The sequence below is a fragment of the Heterodontus francisci genome, chromosome 27 (genome assembly GCF_036365525.1).
Source record: "Heterodontus francisci isolate sHetFra1 chromosome 27, sHetFra1.hap1, whole genome shotgun sequence".
NCBI classification, from domain to species: domain Eukaryota; kingdom Metazoa; phylum Chordata; class Chondrichthyes; order Heterodontiformes; family Heterodontidae; genus Heterodontus; species Heterodontus francisci.
In genome coordinates, this window is record NC_090397.1 from 57,317,071 (window position 1) to 57,337,932 (window position 20,862).

Consider the following 20,862-nt stretch of genomic DNA (forward strand, 5'->3'; position numbering starts at 1 on the left):
TGCAGGTTGATAGGTAAATTGGCCATTATAAATTGCCCCTAGTATAGGTAGGTGGTAGGGGAATATAGGGACAGGTAAGGATGTGGTAGGAATATGGGATTAGTGCAGGATTAGTATAAATGGGTGGTTAATGGTCGGCACAGACTCAGTGGGCCGAAGGGCCTGTTTCAGTACTGTATCTCTAAATATTTAAAAAAAAATCTAAAATCTAATATTTCCTCCTTTGGCTCTGTGTCAATTTGTGTCTGATTTACATTCCTGTGAAGTGCCTTGGGGTGTTTTACTATGTTTAAGGTGCTATATAATTGCCAGTTGTTTTTGTTGAGTGAAGTAAATGAGAAGGAAGGAAACTGCATGAACCCACTTTCTCGTGTGATGTGAGTTTTAACGCCTATTTCTGGTCATTAGGGCGGGCTTTAGATTTCCAACCAATAAAGTCATGTCTGACCGGGAGTTGTCCAATCATCGCAGTGGGAAAACAGAACTGACAATTTGGTATCTGTTTGGTCTTGTTAACAAAACAACGGGTTGTGGGTGTGTTGGCTGAAATGAACACATATTGATACTCAAGCCTAATGGCACCTGAGCTGCTGATAGCCTCTTCCTAGGGTTGCCAACTCTGGGTGGGCATATTCCTGGAGTTTCATCACATGACCTCCTGCCTCTAACTGCCCTGCCCCCACACTCCAGCCATTGGCCCAGATTCCAGGCATATGGCCTTCCCTACAGCCAACTGGAAAGGGAACAGACTTTCTGCTGTCCAAACGGATTAATCTTAACAGTTAGTGAAACAGCCTTTTTAAAAATTCATTCATGGGATGTGGGTGTCGCTGGCTGTGCCAGCATTTATTGCCTAATTGCCCTTGAGAAGGTGGTGGTGAGCTGCCTTCTTGAACCACTGCAATCCATGGAAGGTAGGTACACCCACAGTGCTGTTGGGAAGGGAGTTCCAGGATTTTGACCTAGCGACAGTGAGGGAACGGCGATATAGTTCCAAGTCAGGATGGTGTGTGACTTGGAGGGGAAGTTGCATGGGTGGTGTTCCCATGCATTTGCTGCCCTTGTCCTTCTAGTTGGGAGAGGTCACGGGTTTGGAAGGTGCTGTCTAAGGAGCCTTGGTGCGTTGCTGCAATGCATCTTATAGATGGTACACACTGTTGCCACTGTGCGTTGGTGGTGGAGGGACTGAATGTTTATGGATGGGGTGCAAGTCAAGTGGGCTGCTTTATCCTGGATGGTGTTGAGCTTCTTGAGTGTTGTTAGAGCTGCACCCATCCAGGCAAGTGGAGAGTATTCCATCACACTCCTGACTTGTGCCTTGTAGATGGTGGACAGGCTTTGGGGAGTCAGGAGGTGAGCTCCTCACCGCAGCATTCCTAGCAACTGACCTGCTCTTGTAGCCGTGGTACTTATATGGCTACTCCAGTTCAGTTTCTGGTCAATGGTAGCCCCCAGAAATTTGATAGTGAGGGATTCAGCAATGCTAATGCCATTGAATGTCAAGGGGAGATGGTTAGATTCTCTCTTGTTGGAGATGGTCATTGCTGCATTTTTACACAGACTGCTGCAGTATGTGACGAGTCATGAAAGGTGCTGAACATTGTGCAATCATCAGCGAACGTCCCCACTTCTGACCTTATGATTGAAGGAAGGTCATTGATGAAGCAGCTGAAGATGGTTGTGCCTAGGACACTACCCTAAGGAACTCCTGCAGTGATGGCCTGGAGCTCAGATGATTGACCTCCAACAACCACAATCATCTTCCTTTGCGCTAGGTATGACTCCAACCAGCGGAGGGTTTCCCCCTGTTTCCCATTGACTTCAGTTTTGCTAGGGCTCTTTAATGCCATACTCGGTCAAATGCAGCCTTGATGTCAAGGGCAGTCACTCTCACTTCAACTCTTGCGTTTTGCTCTTTTGTCCATGTTTGAACCAAAGCTGTAATGAGGGCAGGAGCTGAATGGTCCATTTCCAGTATTTTTAGAACTGATGTGTGGAAATGTTCACAATAACAATTTTGTTTAATGCTCCCTATGATTTCTATCCCAGATTTGCTCGCAGCAGTGCCCGGTAGATTAATCTTTAATTCCTGGAGGCTTCAAGACAATCCTGAAGACTTGGTAACTTTAGCTCTTCCTTTGTCAGATCTGAAACTCGGTATTCCCAGAAACAATAACTGATCCTTTTTCTTTTTTTAAATAATGAAACCAATGGGTTCCCCAATGGCGTGGGATTGGGGGGGTGTGGGGGTAGTGTGGGGGGTGGGGGGGGGTAATGGTGGGGGCAACTGGTTTGTTCTTGGAACTAATCTGCTGTCAAGCAAATCTACTCAAAAAACCAGCACTTTCTCTGCCTTGAGGAGTTTTGTCGTGGAAGAATCTGGCTCTCGGGTAGCAGATTGTGTGTCATGCCATCAGCAGTCACTTGCGAGTCAGTGAGATTTTCCAGTGAGAAGCTGAGCCAGTTAGTGATGGCAGATCCCAAGTTCAAGGCTGAGTTAGTTGATAGGTAAATTGGCCATTATAAATTGCCCCTAGTATAGGTAGGTGGTAGGGAAAATATAGGGACAGGTGGGGATGTGGTAGGAATATGGAATTAGTGTAGGATTAGTATAAATGGGTGGTTGATGGTCGGCACAGACTCGGTGGGCCGAAGGGCCTGTTTCAGTGCTGTATCTCTAAAACTAAAAACTAAAACTAAATGTCAGCCAGCACTGATAAGGCGCTATAATGAAAGAAAGACATTTATACAGAACCTTTTATGACCTCACGAAGCCCCAAAGCGCTTTACAGCCAGCGAAGTACATTTTTAAAAAAGTGTCGTCACTGTTATAATGTAGTAAATATGGCAGCCAATTTGTGCACAGCAAGCTCCCACAAACAGTAATGTGATAATGACCTGATAATGGCCCAGAGTTTGCTGGAGAAGCACATCTCATGGTAAGCCCTACGAGCTGGATTTCCTTCCTCACCCTTCAGCTCTAACTACTTTTGGTTGGAAATTGTTGGAGATGCGAGCTGATAATGGGGTATCTGGGGCCTTGGTGTATGAGGGGCCAACAGTCTATCTCCATTACCAATTAAATTTAAGGATAGAGAAACACAGGAGCGATGAAGAATGAAATGAATTAAGATTGGATAAAGAGAGGAGATGGAAAGCAATTTGTGGTGATTCGTAACTTACAGTGTTGATCTTCCTCACAACAAGTTGCTGGGTTATTTACACTAATGATGGTGAAAGCATTTAACTTGCCATTCTTTTTTCAGCAATTTCTGGGCCAATCTGTTGTCATAATGTTGGTTGAGGGATAAATATTGGACAGGACATCGAATACCCTGCTCCTCTACAAATAGTAGACTGAGGTCTTTTATTTCCATCTGAGTGGGCAGATAGGGCCTCAGTTTAATGTCTCATTATAAGATGGCACATCTGATAGTTCAGTGCTCCCTCTGTACTTACTGTGCTGGAGTGTCAGCCTAGTGCAAGTGGTCTCAATATCCCAGAGTTGGGGTGGAGGGGAGGTGGGAATCAGCCAGGGGGAAATCCTGTTCTTGGTTGCTATCCTGTGAATCCTGTTGGAAAGTGTGTGTGAACATCATTCAAAGCCAGGATTGGACCTGACCTTGATGCATTCCTCCCAGAGATCAGGTAGCCTGCGAACACTCCCTATGTGGGATCAGACATGGAGAACAGCTACTTGCTCAGGATACTGGGGAGGCTGGTGCTGGTGGCTCTGTAACCCAATGCCATCCGGACCCTATCTGCACTTTTAGGAACAACAGGAACTGGAGTAGGCCATTCAGTCCCTCTAGCCTGTTCTACCATTCAATTAGATCATGGCTGCTCTTTATCTTAATTCCATCTACCCATCTTGGTTCCGTAACATTTAGTACCTTTTCTTAACAAAGTAAAGAATAAAACATAAGGGTTGGAACTTTTAACTTCAGACAATGAGTGAAAAACGAGCAGCAGCAGATGGGCTGCTTGTTATATCATCTCGCCTGATTTTCCTGTCCACTAACTTCAAGCACTGAAAATCACTTGGCAATTCAGTAGGCGAGGCATTGTTTTTTCCGGTGATAAGCCGAGGCAAAAGGCTAAGACTCAGGGTGCAGGACACCACCAAAGCTGAGCTGAGCAAAAGAGGTGACTACCCCTTTAAAAAAAAGTGTATGAATCTCAGCTCCACAGGGCGAAAGGCAGAATTAGACGTTGGTTATTTTATATAAACAAATAACAAAAGAAGTAAAGATGAGGCAGCTGTTTAAATGGTGCAGTTGTTTACACAAAATAAGCCAACTTGCCTGACTCACGCACACAGACACATCAGGGGTTTACACAGCTTCATCTTACATCGGGACTGCAGGCCTGGGTTTAAAGTTGTTACTGTTATCACCGGGCCTGATTGGTGTGGTGGGGTGGTTCAGGAACTGGCCTTTCACCTCTGAGATTTGGTTCAGATCAAGTCCAAATCAACGGGATGAATCATTCCTCTGATTGCTGGCTGTAACTGTTTGAGATGGAATGAGTCTGTGCCATCACAATTCGGGTCCCTGTGGGTATATGCCCAAATAGAGTTGCTAACTCTGGTTGGATGTATTCCTGCAGGTTTTATCATGTGACTTCCCACCTCCAGCTGTCCTGCCCAAACAGCATATTTCCTACCTACCAATATGTTTTATAAATAATAAAACTGCCAAAAGAAAATGCCCCACTGATTTTTTCCTTCCCTGTTGTTGGCAGACAGTCCAGAGATTAATGTTTCATTCCTGGAGACCCCTGTATAATCCTGGAGAGTTGGCAACCTTATGCCCAAGGTACAAATCTGCCCTTAAATTGGCACTAAATTGAAGAGTAGGGAGTTGTCGCCATAGTTCTGTTCTGGCCAATATTTATCTTTCAACCAATATCATTAAAAACAGATTAACTGGTTATTATCTCATTGCTGTTTGTGGGATCTTGCTGTGCATGAATTGGCTGCCGAGATTCCTATATTACATTGCCTGTAAAGTGCTTTGGGATGGCCTGAGGTAGTGAAAAGCACTATATAAATGCAAGTATTTTTTTTAGTTTCATTTCAAAGCCACAATTCGGCATCACTTAAAGAATGATATCTTGGGCAACAGAAACCTGATACTTCATCATGGGGTCAACCCTTTCAGACAGGGGGAAAATAATTGGAAAAAGAAGATTGAGTTCAACGTGTTAAGAGGTGTAGAGGATCTTTATTGAAACATTTAGAAAGCTTATACACCAAATTGTGGTGAGCTTGTGAGTTTTCGAAAGGCGAATAGTACTCAAAATAAACCATCAGCAGTCGACATAAAACACGGAAAGATCTATTTATAGATTTTAACAAGCTTATGTGGTTTCTGGCAATTTAAATGATTTAAAAATAAAACTCGACATTTTCAAACCTCTCACAGGAAATCAAAGCAGCACACGATTGAAAATGGTGAATTGAGGAGACAACATCATTACAGGGTAGAAAACTGATCCCATGTAAATGGCATTAAATAAGAGGAATGATTCAAGATACTTAAATTTTATAGTCTAGGTAATCAACAGAGCTTGAATGTACATGAAATATTAAATGTTTAAGACACTGGAAACCCAAAGTCTTCCACCTAATAGGACTTAACGAAACGAATGGAAATTAAAGAATAAATTTGAACAGATTATCAAGTGAACTTTACTCAAAAGGCAATATGGTAAGATTCAAAAATGTGGGACTAAATCAAAGTACAATGAGATGCCATGTCAGATGTTCCAGACAGAGAGCCTTCAATGAATAGATGACCTTTTCTCACATTCTTCACTCCATTATGACTATGATCATTTTGGTAATTGCACTGACACATACTTGATTGAAACATGTAAGATCCTGAGGGGTCTTGACAGGTTGGAAGTGGAAAGGATATTTTCCCTTGAAGGAGAATCTAGAACTGGGGGTCACTGTTTAAAAATAAGGGGTCGCCCATTTAAGAGATGAGGAGAAATTTTTTCTCTCAGGAGGTCGCGTCTTTGGAATTCTTTTCCTCAAAAGGCAGTGGAAGCAGAGTCTTTGAATATTTTTAAGGCAGAGGTAGATAGATTCTTGATAAGCAAGGGGGTGAAAGGTTATAGGGGTAGATGGAAATGTGGAGTAATCAGGTCAGCCATGAACATTGAATGGCAGAGCAGGCTTGAAAAGCCTAGTGGCCTACTCCTGCTCATAATTTGTATGTTTGTATGAAACCAACAATGCTCCCTCCACAGTGTTTCAATGGAAGTCCAGCTTGGGTGGTGGTTGGGGCACAAATAGCCTCAGTACCCTGGGTAATTAGCCAGGGATTCTTCTCGACGTCACTATCTAGTGCCTCTCTGCCATTCCCTAGCCACCAACTCCATCCCTGTCCCTCGTCATTGCCTGAGACTGAATCAGACTCTACGCAACCTTGGCATCCTATCTGGCCTTGAGATGAACTGCTGACCCACATATCCGCTCCATCACTAAGACCACCTACTTCCACTTCTGTAACATCATCCGTCTCCACCCCTGCTTCAGCTAATTTGCTGCTGAAACCCTCATTCAGGTCTTTCTTTACCTCTAGTCTTGACTATTCTAATGCTCTCCTAGCTGGCCTCCCATCTTCCACCCTCCAAATCCTTGCAGCCCATGTCCTAACTTGCACCTATCATTTGTGCTCACTGACCTAAATTGGCTTTTAATCCAGGAACTCCTTGATTTTAAAATTCTCAACCTTTTTCAAATCCCTCCATCATCTCACCCCTATCTCTGTAACCTCCTCCAACCTTCGTGATCACTGCGTTCCACCAATTCTGGCAACTTACACATCCCCAATTTTGATCGCTCTATCACTGGCGGCCATGCCTTCAACTGCCTGGCCCTAGAATTTCCTCCCTGAGCCTTTCCACTTCTTTACCCCCTCTCCTCCTTGAATATGTTACTTAAAACCCATTTCTTTGACCATGCTTTTAGCCACCTGTCCTAATATCCACTCGCACTCACCGGTGAGGCTCTTCCATGAAGAACTGGCACTTGGATGAGGTAGTGGAGAAAATCTGATGAAAGTATGCCTTAGAATGAAATAATGTCCTCAGGAAAAGAGCATGAAATGGAGGAAAATTGGCAAAGAAAAACTACAGGAAGTAGTACATACAAAAGTGACAGGCAGCAAAAGACCAGCTGGTCTGTCAAGCTTGGCCCACACGATGGTTGGAATCGTGACTAGACACTTAACTCCCCACAGCTTAGCAATACCCTGGGGCAGGCAAAAAAAAGACAAAATCCCAGGGCCAATATGAGAAAAAACTAATTTGGAAAATTCCTCTGACCCCGCCCCCCCCCCCCCCCCCAATCAGGTGATTGAAAGCAATCCAGGAGATCACAGAGGGCAATCCCTTTCTCTAGTTTTGCATGGCAAATCCTATTCTGTGTCTTTTTCAAATTTTAAAGATTGACTCCAGTGTTTCAAGTTCTGGTTTGCTTGTATTAGTGTTTGGATAGTAGAGGGGTTCCAGCCATCACACCGAATCACCATTGAATGATTCCATACCACCTTAGTTAATAGAGGATGCTTTACAATGTGGCAAGTGGACAACTCTGCCACTTCCTCTTGGTAGGATTTTACTCCGAAATCAACCAAGTTCAAGCTCCAGTAGTCTCTACTATCTCGAGAAAGAACTTTTGTGCCAAGGTGGAGGATGTTAACGTGGTAGAAGGCACAACCATTCCAGTTTTTACACAATGTAGATGTTTGACGCATTCATACTCCAGGTACATCCTGGGTCAGGTGCAGAGCAAAGCTTTCCAAGGTTCTACCTTCACTAGCTATAAAGTACTTTGAAATGCAAGTCTTTCTTTTCCAACCCCAATTACAGAAAAGCACTAATCTGACATTTCCATCTCTTGTACCAGTGAATGAACGAGATCGTCAATCAAGTGCCAAATTCAATATATTATGTTGTTACGACTCACCGTTGCAGTCAAAGCCCCCAATCAAAATATACGATTCTGATTGTGGTGGGAGAAATACACTGTTAATTCAATCCGGTCCCTCCACAGATCGTCTCACATATGATTTTAAACTTTCCAAATTAAAGAAAGACCCAGCCAAATTGTACCACATATTAACCCCCGAATGAGGCTAACCAAACCAGATGTCTTTAGATCAACAAATTAACTGTTTAATTAGAAAAACTCAATTATTAAACACTACTAAGATATAAACAACATTTAAAATAGAAAAATTAGTGTCCTTGCATATTAATACTCCTGCCAAAGTGAAATATTCCAATGTGGAATAGTCCAAGGTTGCTTGAAGTCCTCACAGCCGTCCGATGGGGGAAAAAAAAGGTTTTTCTACAGTAGGATAGTCGGTGGTCTAGTTCAGAAATTGGCATGAGTCTCTTCTTCCAGCAATGAATTCAACAATTACAGTTCAGTAATTAAAGGAATTGGTTATTTTCTTTTAATAAATTAATCTGGCTTGACATCAGAATTCTGAGAGTATAATGAATAGGGTTTAAATAAACCGAGAGAGAACTCTCATTTCCTTCAGTACATGCTGGTCCAGCTGTCTGTCTCTTTCTGTTAACTGTCTCTCAATAGCCAGTTTTTCAACTAGTTTCAAATGTCAATCGGCAACAATGTATCTCTCGATCCTCAGACTCTGAGTGGCTGTATCCCGCCAACCAGAATGCATTCTTTGACTCAGTCTCTGGAGCTTGTTGCCTTAAATCAGTACGGCTCCTTTTCCAGCTTTAAAGGCGCACTGCATTCCTCCCGAAAAAAAGCTACAGGATCATAAGACCTCCACCCCTGGCGGAATGAAATGCATTTCATTACAATGTGCAAAAAAATTGAGAACACGCTAACATTTTTTTTTGCATTTACAGGCATACACTTTTCTAAAATGTTAAGACTCCAGCAACAGGTTCCACCAGAACATTTTGGATAAAAATTTTCAAAAGGTTGTCCCAATTAACCCATTTCAAATTTCCAAGCATAGTCTTAGAATTGTTTCGTGTTTTCCTTCCACGTGTCCCTATTGTCCATCACATCAGCCAGGTGAACTGCACAGCTTGGAGCACTGACCACTACTGGGTTCACTATTCTCTGAGAAGTTTTTCGAGTACCCCTTAACCTATGTGGCATCACTTGACACTGGAAAACCCTGTCCTATGTAACAGAAGCTGATTTTTTCTTACCCTGGGGTGTCAAAGAAATTTGACAGTATCCCTCCAACACATCTGTCTCTTTAAGACACACTGTGTTGCCCATTCTGTCCATACAGTCCTTTAAATGAAAATTTGGAGTCTGCCTACCTTACTACAGTGACTTTTCTAGAGTCTATGCAAGTTTGAGCTGACCCACCAGGTTTAGTCATCAAGACCATCTGCGAATTCCAGCTGTCCTGACTAGGTTCAACTAAGCTGCCCTTCAGCATACATTGTACCTCTGCTTCCACTTGGGCCTGTCTGTCTGGACCTAAGCGACAAGGATATTGTTTTAAAGGAATGCATCCCCCTATACTCACATCATGTGTGGCTAAGGTTGTACATCCTGTCTTATCCCTACAAACTTTATGAAACATTGTGAAAACCCTGGTTAGGACTTCACGCCGTTTTGCCTCCAAGTGTAAAAGCCTATTGTTTAATATTCCTAGCCATTCTGTATTCGCTAATCGGACAGTTGGAGGTTAAATCTGAAAATTTCCTAGGTCTGCTCTGCCTCATCCTCACTATCCTTTTCTTTCTCAACAGTCCTGATTACCTGACATACCTGTACTGGCTTATCCTCCTCCCTGCGGTAATATTGTTTGAGCATATTAATGTGACACAACCGGTTCTTCATCCATTGATCAGGAGTGTCAATCAAGTAATCTACCTTACCCACTCTTTTGATCACTCGATATGGGCCACTGAACCGTGCTTTTAATGGTTCTTCCTGTAATGGTAACAACACTAACACTTCATCCCTGGTTTTATGGTAGGTTGTGCTTTTCCCACCATTTGACAGGTATGGCATGTCCTACAAAATTGTCTCACATCTTTTGTAAGACCTGGCCAGTAATAATGTTTGCTTATGTGTGATTTGGTCTTCTGAATTCCCCTATGTCCTGCAAAAGGAATGCTGTGTGCTAACCTTAATAATCCTTGTCGATATTTAGGTGGTACCACTATCTGTGTCCAACAACTGTCCAGTCTTCGCCTGCAGGTCTATGAGGCGGTCTCCATTTCCTCCTCAAAACCCCGTTTGCCATATATCAGGCTTCTGGAACTCCTTTCGCCTCAGCTTCTGACAGAGCCATCTGTGCTATTCGGTATATCTCTGGATCAGCTTGCTGTGCTGCAATGATAGACAATCTGTTAAACATCTCATTTGTATTATCTAAATCCCCAAATAAGGTTTCAGGTACTTGGGTATCTATTTGTGGTGCCCCTTTTACATCCGAAAATGGATCCTGTTTAGCCATTGCTCGGGTAACTACAGACGCAGGAAATATTCCCGAACTGTTCCTATAATTGCTCCGTTTCCTTAATTTCACTTGGTTCCTCTGTTCACCTACCTAGGCTCAACTATCACCAGTAACCTGTCCCTAGATTTAGAAATCAACAAGCGCATGGGAAAGGCTTCTACTGCTATGTCCAGACTGGCCAAGAGAGTGTGGGAAAATGGCGCACTGACACGGAACACAAAAGTCCGAGTGTATCAAGCCTGTGTCCTCAATACCTTGCTCTATAGCAGCGAGACCTGGACAACGTATGTCAGCCAAGAACGACGTCTCAATTCATTCCATCTTCGCTGCCTCCGGAGAATACTTGGCATCAGGTGGCAGGACCGTATCTCCAACACAGAAGTCCTCGAGACGGCCAACATCCCCAGCTTATACACACTACTGAGTCAGCGGCGCTTGAGATGGCTTGGCCATGTGAGCCGCATGAAAGATGGCAGGATCCCCAAAGACACATTGTACAGCGAGCTCGCCACTGGTATCAGACCCACCGGCCGTCCATGTCTCCGCTTTAAAGACGTCTGCAAACGCGACATGAAGTCCTGTGACATTGATCATAAGTCGTGGGAGTCAGTTGCCAGCATTCGCCAGAGCTGGCGGGCAGCCATAAAGGCGGGGCTAAAGCGTGGCGAGTCAAAAAGACTTAGCAGTTGGCAGGAAAAAAGACAGAAGCGCAAGGGGGAGAGCCAACTGTGTAACAGCCCCGACAAACAAATTTTTCTGCAGCACCTGTGGAAGAGCCTGTCACTCTAGAATTGGCTCCACAAACCACTGACCACCTCCAGGCGCTTACCCAGTGTCTCTCGAGATAAGGAGGCCAAAGAAGAAGAAGAAGATAGGTGAAACTGATATTTTTGATCCAGCCAAATCATTTCCTAGGAGTAGATCAATTCCCTTTACTGGTAAACTGTGGACAACACCTACAGTTACTATCCCAGATATTAAGTCACTCTCTAGGCATACTTTATACAAAGGTATGGGTATACACTCCCAGCCAATTCCATTAACTAAAACTTTAGCATTCAAGACGCTCTCTGGTGGAAAGCTTATATCTTTCCCCAGCAAGAGTGCTTGGGTTGCTCCTGCGTCCGAGTATAATGATAGGTTTTCCTGCCTCACTTAGAGGATACGGAGTTCCTCTCCTATTTGACAAAAATTCATTATAACTTTCAGGTATTTTATTCTTAACCTCTACACTCCTTTTAGTTTTAGTATCTGGTTTTACATTCACAGCTGTCATTAAAGTTATATCCTTATCTGCTATACTCTCAGTCAGACTCTTTTCCTCTGCACTAACTTTGCGTACCCCAACAAGTCCTATGGGTTTACCTTGCAATTTCCAGCACTCTGAACGAAGATGATCCGTTTTGTTGCAATGATAACACTTTGGCTTTCAAACCTCACTTCTACTCTCAGCACCTTGCTTTGTGACCTGAGGAGGTGATCCTGGGGCATTCCCTGTTGTTCCTTCTTGTCCCCGGCTATTTGCCTTCCTTTTACTCTCCCACTTTCTATCCTTCTCGGGTTTATGGGAGTGACGGGCAAAATAGGTTGGCTTATTCACAAGCTCAAAATCATCAGCCATCTCTGCTGCTTGCCTAGCTTTCAAAACTTACAGGTTACCTGTGAGTTCTCACTACTGAGGGAATGGAGTTTTTAAACTCTTCTAGAGAATCAATTCTCAAAGGTTCTCATATGTGGTTTCTATCTTTAATGCCCGTATCCAACAGGCACAAGTAATTTGCTTCACCCTCTCAAATTCTAAGTATGTCTGCCCGGCCAATCTCTGCAAGTTCCTAAACTTCTGATGGTAAGCTTCAGGGACTAACTCATATGAAGTGAGAATAGCCTTTTTTGCCTTCTCATAATCTGCAGAAGCCTCTTCAGGAAGCATGGCATAAGCTTAATGAGATCTGCCTACCAGCCTGCCTTGAATAAGGAGTGTCCAGCTTTCTTTTGGCCATTTCATCTGTTTGGTTATTTTTTCAAAAGATATGAAAAATGCCTTTAAGTTCCTTTTTTCGAACTTAGGAAGAACCTGTATAAATTTAAACAACTTCTCATTGGGTCCTGATCTAAATTCAGGTTCCTCCTGACCTGAATTTTCCCTGGATTCAAGACGACCCTTTTGTCTTAGTTCCATCTCTTTTAACTTAAATTCCCTCTCTTCTCTTTCACTTTCTCTCTGAAGTTCAAGTTTTTTTAATTCTTTCTCCACCTCAAGTTTTTTTCATTTCTAACTGAATCCTAGCCAGTACCACTGCATCACTCTCGGACCTACTACCTTCTTGTGTCTTGTATTGCTTTTCATGTTCCTCGTATTCCCCTTCAGCTTTATCATCTTCTAATTCCAGATGTTCAGCTTTTTTGGCACCTGATTTTGATTCTAACCCCAATTTTGCTACCAATTCTTTTCATTTGTTCTTAGTTAAAGTTATCAAGTCACTCAGGGAAACATTCTGCTTTCCCAAAAACTCTGCTGCAACCACTAATGCCATAACAATGGTTTAGACTGTACCTTATTATACAAGAGACCTGGTTCTTTTAATTTCTTTATAATTGGTGTCAGATTTAGATCCCAATAGAATTTCCAATTGCTATGATCCCAGACTCAAGAGAAATTAAGTATGATGCCAAACCCAAGACCCCGATTTAAATGTTATCTCAGAAATGAGTAATTAATGATTCCAAATGTGATCCCTCCAAATTAGTCTGATTCTAATTCCAGATGCAAGCCACAAATTAAATATGATTCAATCTCGAGCGAGCCTCCCAATTAATATATGATTCAAACCCGAGCGAGCCCCCAATTGATCTATGATTCAATTCCCGGATGATGAAACCCAAATAATATGTTACGACGGACCGCTCAAAACCCCCAAGCAAAATATACGATTCTGATTGTGGTGGGAGAAGTGCAATGTTGATTCAGTCCCGTCCCTCCACAAATCGCCTAACATATCATTTTAAACTTTCTAAATTAAAGAAAGACCCAGCCAAATTGCACCATCTATTAACCCCCCAAATGAGACTAACCAAACCAGGTGTCTTTAGATCAACAAATAAACTGTTTAATTAGAAAAAAATAATTCTTAAACACTAAGATATAAACATTTAAAATAGAAAAATTAGTGTTCTTGCATACTAACACTCCTACTAAAATGAAATACTCCACTGTGGAATAGTCCAACGTTGCTTGAAGTCCTCACAGCCGTCTGATGGGGAAGAAAAAGGTTCTTCAACAGTAGGATAGTCAGTGGTCTAATTGAGAAATTGAAATGATTCTCTTCTTCCAGCAATGAATTCAACAATTACAGTTCAGTAAAGGAATTGGTTATTTTCTTTTAAGAAATTAATCTGGCTTGACATCAGCATTCTGAGAATAGAATAAATAGGGTTTAAAAAAAGAGTTTTCTCATTTCCTTCAGTACATGCTGGTCCAGCTGTCTGTCTGTTTCTGTTAACTGTCTCTCAATAGCCAGTTTTTCAACTAGTTTCAAATGTCAATTGACAACAATGTATCCTCAGTCTCTGAATGGCTGTATCCCAGGCAACCAGAATGACCAGAGTGCAATCTTTGAATCACAGTCTCTAAGTGGCTGTATCCCAGGGCAATGAGAATGCATTCTTTGATTCAGTCTCTGGAGCTTGTTGCCTTAAAGCAGTATGGCTCCTTTTCTAGCCTTAAAGGCACACTGCATTCTTCCTGGAAAAAAACTACAGGATAACAATGTACCATGGGTCCATGTCTGCAAGGAACGAGATTGAGGATCCCAAAAGCCAAGAAAACCTCAATTTGTGAAAGACTTTATTTGAACCTAAGTACAAGCAGCGACCATTTAATTTGGTCAGAGGCCAGAATTCATATTAGAGGGGAAATAAAACCTGGGTTTTTCTGGTTTGTGTGAATGTGTGTGTTTACCAAATAGGAGGGCACTTATCAGGGTCTAGCTTTCATTATGTTCAGCTAGCACTGAATTTATTTAAAGTATCAAATCCACACATGGTCTTCTCAAGCTTTGGCGAGAGTGCCCGATGGAAGAAAAAAAGGTGAAGAGATGGTGAGAGCGAGCATTGGGGTGAGACAGAATTAGGAGATATGGAGGAGAGCATGTAAGGGGTAGAGAGAGAAAAATGGGAGAGCAACGGAGTGTGAGAGAAAAAGAAATGGGAAAGAGAAGATAAGTATGGAGGGAGGAAAAGATAGGTACAGATGAAGGGGGAGTGGGGAAGAGAGAGAGACAGAGCGCAATTATGGTCCTTTCAGGTGAGTGGGCAAACCTGCTGAATATGGATCATTTTGTCTGATGCCTGACAAAGTATTTTGTCCTCTCACCCAATGGATAGGCCCAACTGCCATAATAGTTACTATAATGGACTGGGTACCCGAGTTATGTTGCTATAAATTTCTTAGCAAACTCCCTTTCTGTCCCTGTGCTTTGAAGTTCCTGCAACGACCATTGTGTGACTGTAATAAAAAAGGCAAAGACCAGCAACTTTCATCTTATCAGGATTATTCACATCTTTATTAAACACCATGAGCTCGCTATGCCCAAAAAAAGCTGGCGGTGTTTAGATAGCAAATCACATTTCCCAAACCAAAAAAAGCAACATATAAAATGAAATCAGATGCAAATTACTTCATTCAAATGCATTTTCAGAGTATCCACGGGGAATAAATATCATAGCAAACAAACCACAGCACTTCTAAGACCTGCAATCACCTCCAGCACTTAAAATAACTTTTCTTTATTATATATACAGTATTTGTATCCATATGAAGATTCAATCTTTGTAATGTGTCCCCTTAGACCATATTGGCTACCATATGGAGCATCCATTGGTCCACTTTACTAACTAGACAAAATATGGAGGGCAATGGCAACCCAACCCTCCCTCCCCCCACCCCCTCCCCCATCCCATATAAAGCTGTAGGTTTCCAAAGGGGGAAGCATTTCCAATCCATTGTAACTTGTTGCAAGGAATTTCTTTTCACAGTACCTGGAATCACCACATTCATATTTTTTGTGGTGACCAAATTGCTCCTGTGACCTTTTTCATCCCTCCACCCACCCAAAGTCAACAGCTTCTGTAAGAAATTTAGCTAATACTATAGTGGTTGTCACAAGGGTCAGTTCAGCTCCATTGTAAATCATTGCCCATTTTTTCAGTTGGAGGAATCAGAATCCTTTCTCCCCATTGCTGGGTGTGAGCTGGACAGGATTAAACAGGGCAACAGGGGAGGGGAGGGGAAAGTAAGTACAGTGCAGTGTAACATCAGGTGGTTGTGAGAAACTTACATCATATCTATACTGAAATGCAAACAGCATCCAGAGGTACCACTGCAGATTTTCTGTTCTTCCAAACTTAGGCTGTGTCTGGAGAGGGTTTAAAACTATAAAACACTAGGCTGAAGTACTGGTGTGGCACAGGTCTGTCACTGGTCAGGGGGAGTGATGAATTAAGAGCAGTGCACAAGAAGCATATTGGCTTTAAGTGTGATTTTTCAGACAGAGTGTACTGGGTCAAGTGACAACACTGCAGTGTACGATACATGGCTGTAAACCAGACCAGGAAAGGTCAATGACAAGGAATACTGTAACAGTTTAAGGAGTGCCTGGCCCTGCAGTATTTTAACTTTTTTTTAAAGTTCTCTTCATTTAGACATAACTACAGAGGAGAATTCATCACTTTGCCATATTACCGCTTATCTGGTACATCAGTAGGTATAGGTGCTAGCATCTACAACATGCAATAAGGTCATTTGAGTCTGTGTTTCGTCTCGTCAGGATGTGAGTGCAAGAGTTTCCCCTCTTACCTGTTACTACTTGAACTCTTACTCCCTTTAGACGAGCTTCTTTGAACAATGCCAAACAAAGCCCAACTTTAATAGTACCTTACTCATAGCCCAACCTCGTCGATGAGCTCCACTTGCAGTTTTATTTATTTGTTTCTGCCCATACTCCAAGAGGAGAAACTCCAAAAGGAAAAGTTTTCCTTTAGAAAACCAGCAGGACCAAGGCCTAGAACACAATACTGGGACCTGGAATGGCTTTAAATCATTCAGTTCAAGTGTATTAATGGAAAATCTAAAATACCTTTTGCATCCAAATAACAGTGAACAATGGTAGTACTTACAGCACTAATGATGTGGGGTTAACTTTTTAGAATAAAACAATTTAATTCAATGGCTTAATGATATTGAGACCCACCATATGTGGTTAAAATTCCCCAAATAGGAGTACAAGGGGGAAAGCATTCTACTCATACAGAAGCATTAAGCTCCGTTATATTTAAACTGAGCTTACTGTCTATTCCTTGGGACATTTTACTACGTTCAATGTCTTGTATAAATGAAATTTCTGTTGTTATATTCCAATTACCCAAGTGGTTTAAATTTAGTACAAAACAAATTCTTTAAAAACATTTCATGACTGCTTGTTAAGTGGAAGTGGTCTAACAGCAAGAGTGAGTAAGTTGCAGCCTTGAGATGGTTCCCTGCACCTATGCTGTTGTCCCCACCCCTGTCTGAAGCCCAGGCCCAAAGCCTGGCAAAGTAGCAGCACTCTGCTCGACAGTTTCCCTACTGAACCAAGGCCTGACTGGAACTCAGGCTTTACATTCACAGCCCATGGAATTAATGGGAAATGAATAAAACTCATGAAAAATTAAAACATTAAAAATAATTCCTAGTGTACTTGATGGGTCCCTGGCCCAGTTTGCTTTGGTGGGGGATGGGGCCCTACCATGTTTATACCCCACCTCACTAGATGCTTATTAGTTTTTATCCCTTCCCCTGAAGGTCCGGACTGGTGTCTTCTGCCCTCTGGTACCTTACTTGAGTGGCTGTTCCAAGCCCAAACTGCGAGGAAATGGGATGAGGGAGGGAGGGGGTGATCCAAAGCAGAGCCCAGTCCTGCCCTCATGCAACAACACATATGTACCTGTAAATAAACACACACACTGAAACAGGGATCACTGGACAGAAATCGGGAGAGGGAACTCTGGCTGATATTCCCCAGCCCCGTGCCCAAAGATGGTGAAGTTGATCACAACAGTGACTGGGGAAATAAAATTCTTCTGCTTTAACTTGTAGTATTAAAAACAAGTGAAAAAGCAATAAAGTCAAAATCTGCACGCCGACCAGACAGTATCTTTAAAAAGGATTGGGGTTCAGGCCCTGTGCCAACTTTTATTGAGATGGTAAATGCAGAGACCACCCCCCCACCCCTTCATAGCCAATCCAAACCACCAGAACCACAATGATAAAGATCCCAGTCGAGACCACTAATAAACAAGGCCCCCATCTTCAGTCACAGACACAAACACTTTGTGCATAAATACAGAGAAACTTATACAAATAGGTTTCATTTTTCTTTCCCCCCCAATATAAAACAGTAAATACAAGAGCTAGAAATCTCTCTGAAGGTAATACAAGAGATGAGAAGTCCTTCCTCTATAATTTCTCTCCTCAACACTAAACCCACATGGGGTACTTTTATTTTCATGGCGACCTGTTAACGCTCAAGACACCTGATTGCAGTACTGCAACATCGGACTTCTAAAGGACAGAAAAGTTGCTTTGTTGATTGCTGATCTCCTCACTGTTCCAATGTCACCACCTCCACCGCTTGACCTTCCACGGTTACTCCAGACGACTGGATTTCTGTCATCCGAGTTGTGACAGGGGCCATTGCAACCTGCACGGGCCGGTTACCCTGGGCCAGGCTGGTCACGACGGTCTGGTACATGCTTACTGGGATCTGTACCAGGCCTGGGAACAAAGGAAACAGAAAGAGTCAGTCAGTTAATGATGCAGAGACACCTTCCCTCCAACCCCAACATCAATACCATTTCCCTTTTGGCAAAGTAGCCCAGTCTGTGGAAATCTCCAATTACAGTGTCAACTTTGAGTTATAGTCTAAGGCTGACTGGCCAGGACATTTATTTTGAGAGGCACTGGAAGTACCAGCTCTGCTTGGATTTTCCTCCCCACACCCCCCCCCCCCCCCCCTCCCCCACCCACCAAAGAAATATTCTTTTTCTTCTTCTTCACAGATGGGGAGCCTGAAAGGAAATTTTATTTGGAACTCTGCTCAGTCAAGGGTAGAACACTCCAGTGTCAAAGTGACTGATAGCCAGTTACAGGAAGGTAAGGAAGGATAAATTGAGAAAAAGACACACAGACCCCTCAATCCTTCTCTTTCCACGATCCACCCTACACTATCATGGGCTCTATCCAACATGCTCACTCTGACGAGGAATAGTTCAGTAAAAATATTTCCTGATTACTAAGGTAACCAAGCAACACTCTGGTTTATTCATTCAATCCCACATTGACAATTAACCTTTGTGGTCTGCCCTTCACAAATATGCTTCTCATTCAAACACCGGCAGACAAGAAGCATCGGATCTCATGGAATATTTGGTCACAGCAGCATATCCTTTAATCTCCATTCCCTGCATGACCATGTGCCACCTTCTCTCTAGACTCTCCTCCAGTATTCGATCCTAAACCAAACCCTCTGCTCTGGCCTCCTGTGCATTCCCCCCTCCACGAGCAATGGCAAAGTTTTCAGCCATCTTGGCTCGATCTTCTGGAATTCTTTCCTTAAATTCCTCCATCTTGCAAGCTCTCTCCCTGCCTTTGGTCACCTCTAATTCCTCCATTTCTGCATGGTGCCTTGTTCTTTTCTGTGAAACACCATGGCATATTTTCCACCTTGCGTGCTATATAAATGCTATCCAGTTACTTTCCGAACTAACTCATGTAGTATTAATGGCTTTTGCTAGGAGTCTGCTCCAAGTTAACCATGGGGGAAGAAGGAGGAAAGGAATTCTTCTAATCTCCATCTTAATTTCATGCTTGTTAATTGTGAATCAGAACATTGTTTTTCCTCTTGAGAGAGAGAGAGAAAAAGAAAGAACGAAAGAAAAGGGGGGGGGGGGGATGTAAGATGATCACAATCTCCCTGGTTATCCCTCACCATACACCTATTCAGCCCCTCAGGCCTGCTCCGCCATTCAATTCGATCATAGCTGATCTACGCCTTTAATAGATATTAGATAGTAGTTGCTGGACCCTGAACACACAGAAAGAAGATTTCCTGTGGTGCCTATTTGTAACAACATTTCTTTATATAATTTTATTAGAAGCAAAGGTGCTAATAATGAACAGAAAAAAATCTTCTCCCATTGTAAAATTAGTTCCAATACAATTGAGAAGAGTTGGCTGCACTGGTCTTGACTACAGGCTGGTGAGTTCCAAGCCTGGTCTGTTTTGGGTTAGATGGATGCAGCCCAGGTGCTACAATTGGCCTCAGTGTCTCTGGGTCAGGGAGGGCAGAAACCAACCTGCTCCTGACCACAATTCAACTGGAAGCCTGGGCAAGGGCAGTATCGGCTCAGCAAGAATAACCCAGCCGAAGTCAGGCACCTACTGACACTCACCATGAACATGAGGGACTCGAGGACACCCGGCTGTGGAACTACACAACAGCAAAAAGTCGATGCCTTCAGGAAGAGAGGAGAGGAGCAGGATAGATGTGTGGGGAAAACAAAATGTACAGGATGCACTTCTAAGCAGCCTACTTGATTAACCCCAGGCTCCCGGGCAAAAGGAGTATTTTTCTCCCTCACCCAAATGGCTACGCTGCATTCTGCACAGTGAGTGCCAGCAGAGTATTCAGCCTGTTCCTATTTTTAACTGTCCACACATGCAGCCTTCCAGCAGAAGACCATTAAATAGAGAGCGAGTGAGTATCTTGGATGATTTCCCCACATTCCCCCACCAAACCCAGTGAAGTTCAGTCAATGAGACTCCCTTCACTACCCCACTTGCTAAGTGTAGCTAACTCCCAGCACTGAGCTAACACTGAACCTGGGACCATGCTCGCCTGTGTGGTTCAGCTCGTCAAGGTACTTCATTGGCCATAAAACACGTTGGTTCAGAGGTTGTGAAAGGTGCTGTATAAATGCAAGTCAGAACTTGTTTTTTAACTCGCTGTACTATCACAGAGGTGTTTATGTGGCAAACACAAAGAAAAATAGGCAAAGACCTAAAAATGCCAACATTTAAAAATCTTTCCCCATTTAATAACGTTAGCTCACTCTCTGCAGCTGAGCCAGGTCAGCCGGGCTTTACTGTGCCAAGTTTTTTTTTAATTTACTTTGAAAGATTCGGAGGACTTAGCCGTCTGAATGATTTAGCAAAGTAGAGTTAATTCTACTGGTTATATAATTGATGATTAATTTGTAAACAGACAGAGTTTTTTGGTACTCCTGTCTATACGTCTAGAACCAACCTCTAATTAAGCTAATCTTTACATCTTCACCCTGACAT

At 42.8% G+C, this 20,862-nt stretch overlaps 1 protein-coding gene across 7 annotated transcripts in view; it reads right to left on the reverse strand.

The window, feature by feature from the left end:
- Window positions 1–15,017: 15,017 nt before the first annotated feature.
- nrf1 (nuclear respiratory factor 1) overlaps window positions 15,018–20,862 on the reverse strand; it is a 77,185-nt gene continuing 71,340 nt past the window's right edge. For all 7 annotated transcript variants that reach the window (XM_068059430.1, XM_068059433.1, XM_068059431.1 and 4 more), the window contains one exon: window positions 15,018–18,294. In XM_068059430.1, the coding sequence (XP_067915531.1) occupies window positions 18,122–18,294 (173 nt within the window). In that variant the 3' untranslated portion in view covers window positions 15,018–18,121. The remainder of the gene's footprint in view (window positions 18,295–20,862) is intronic.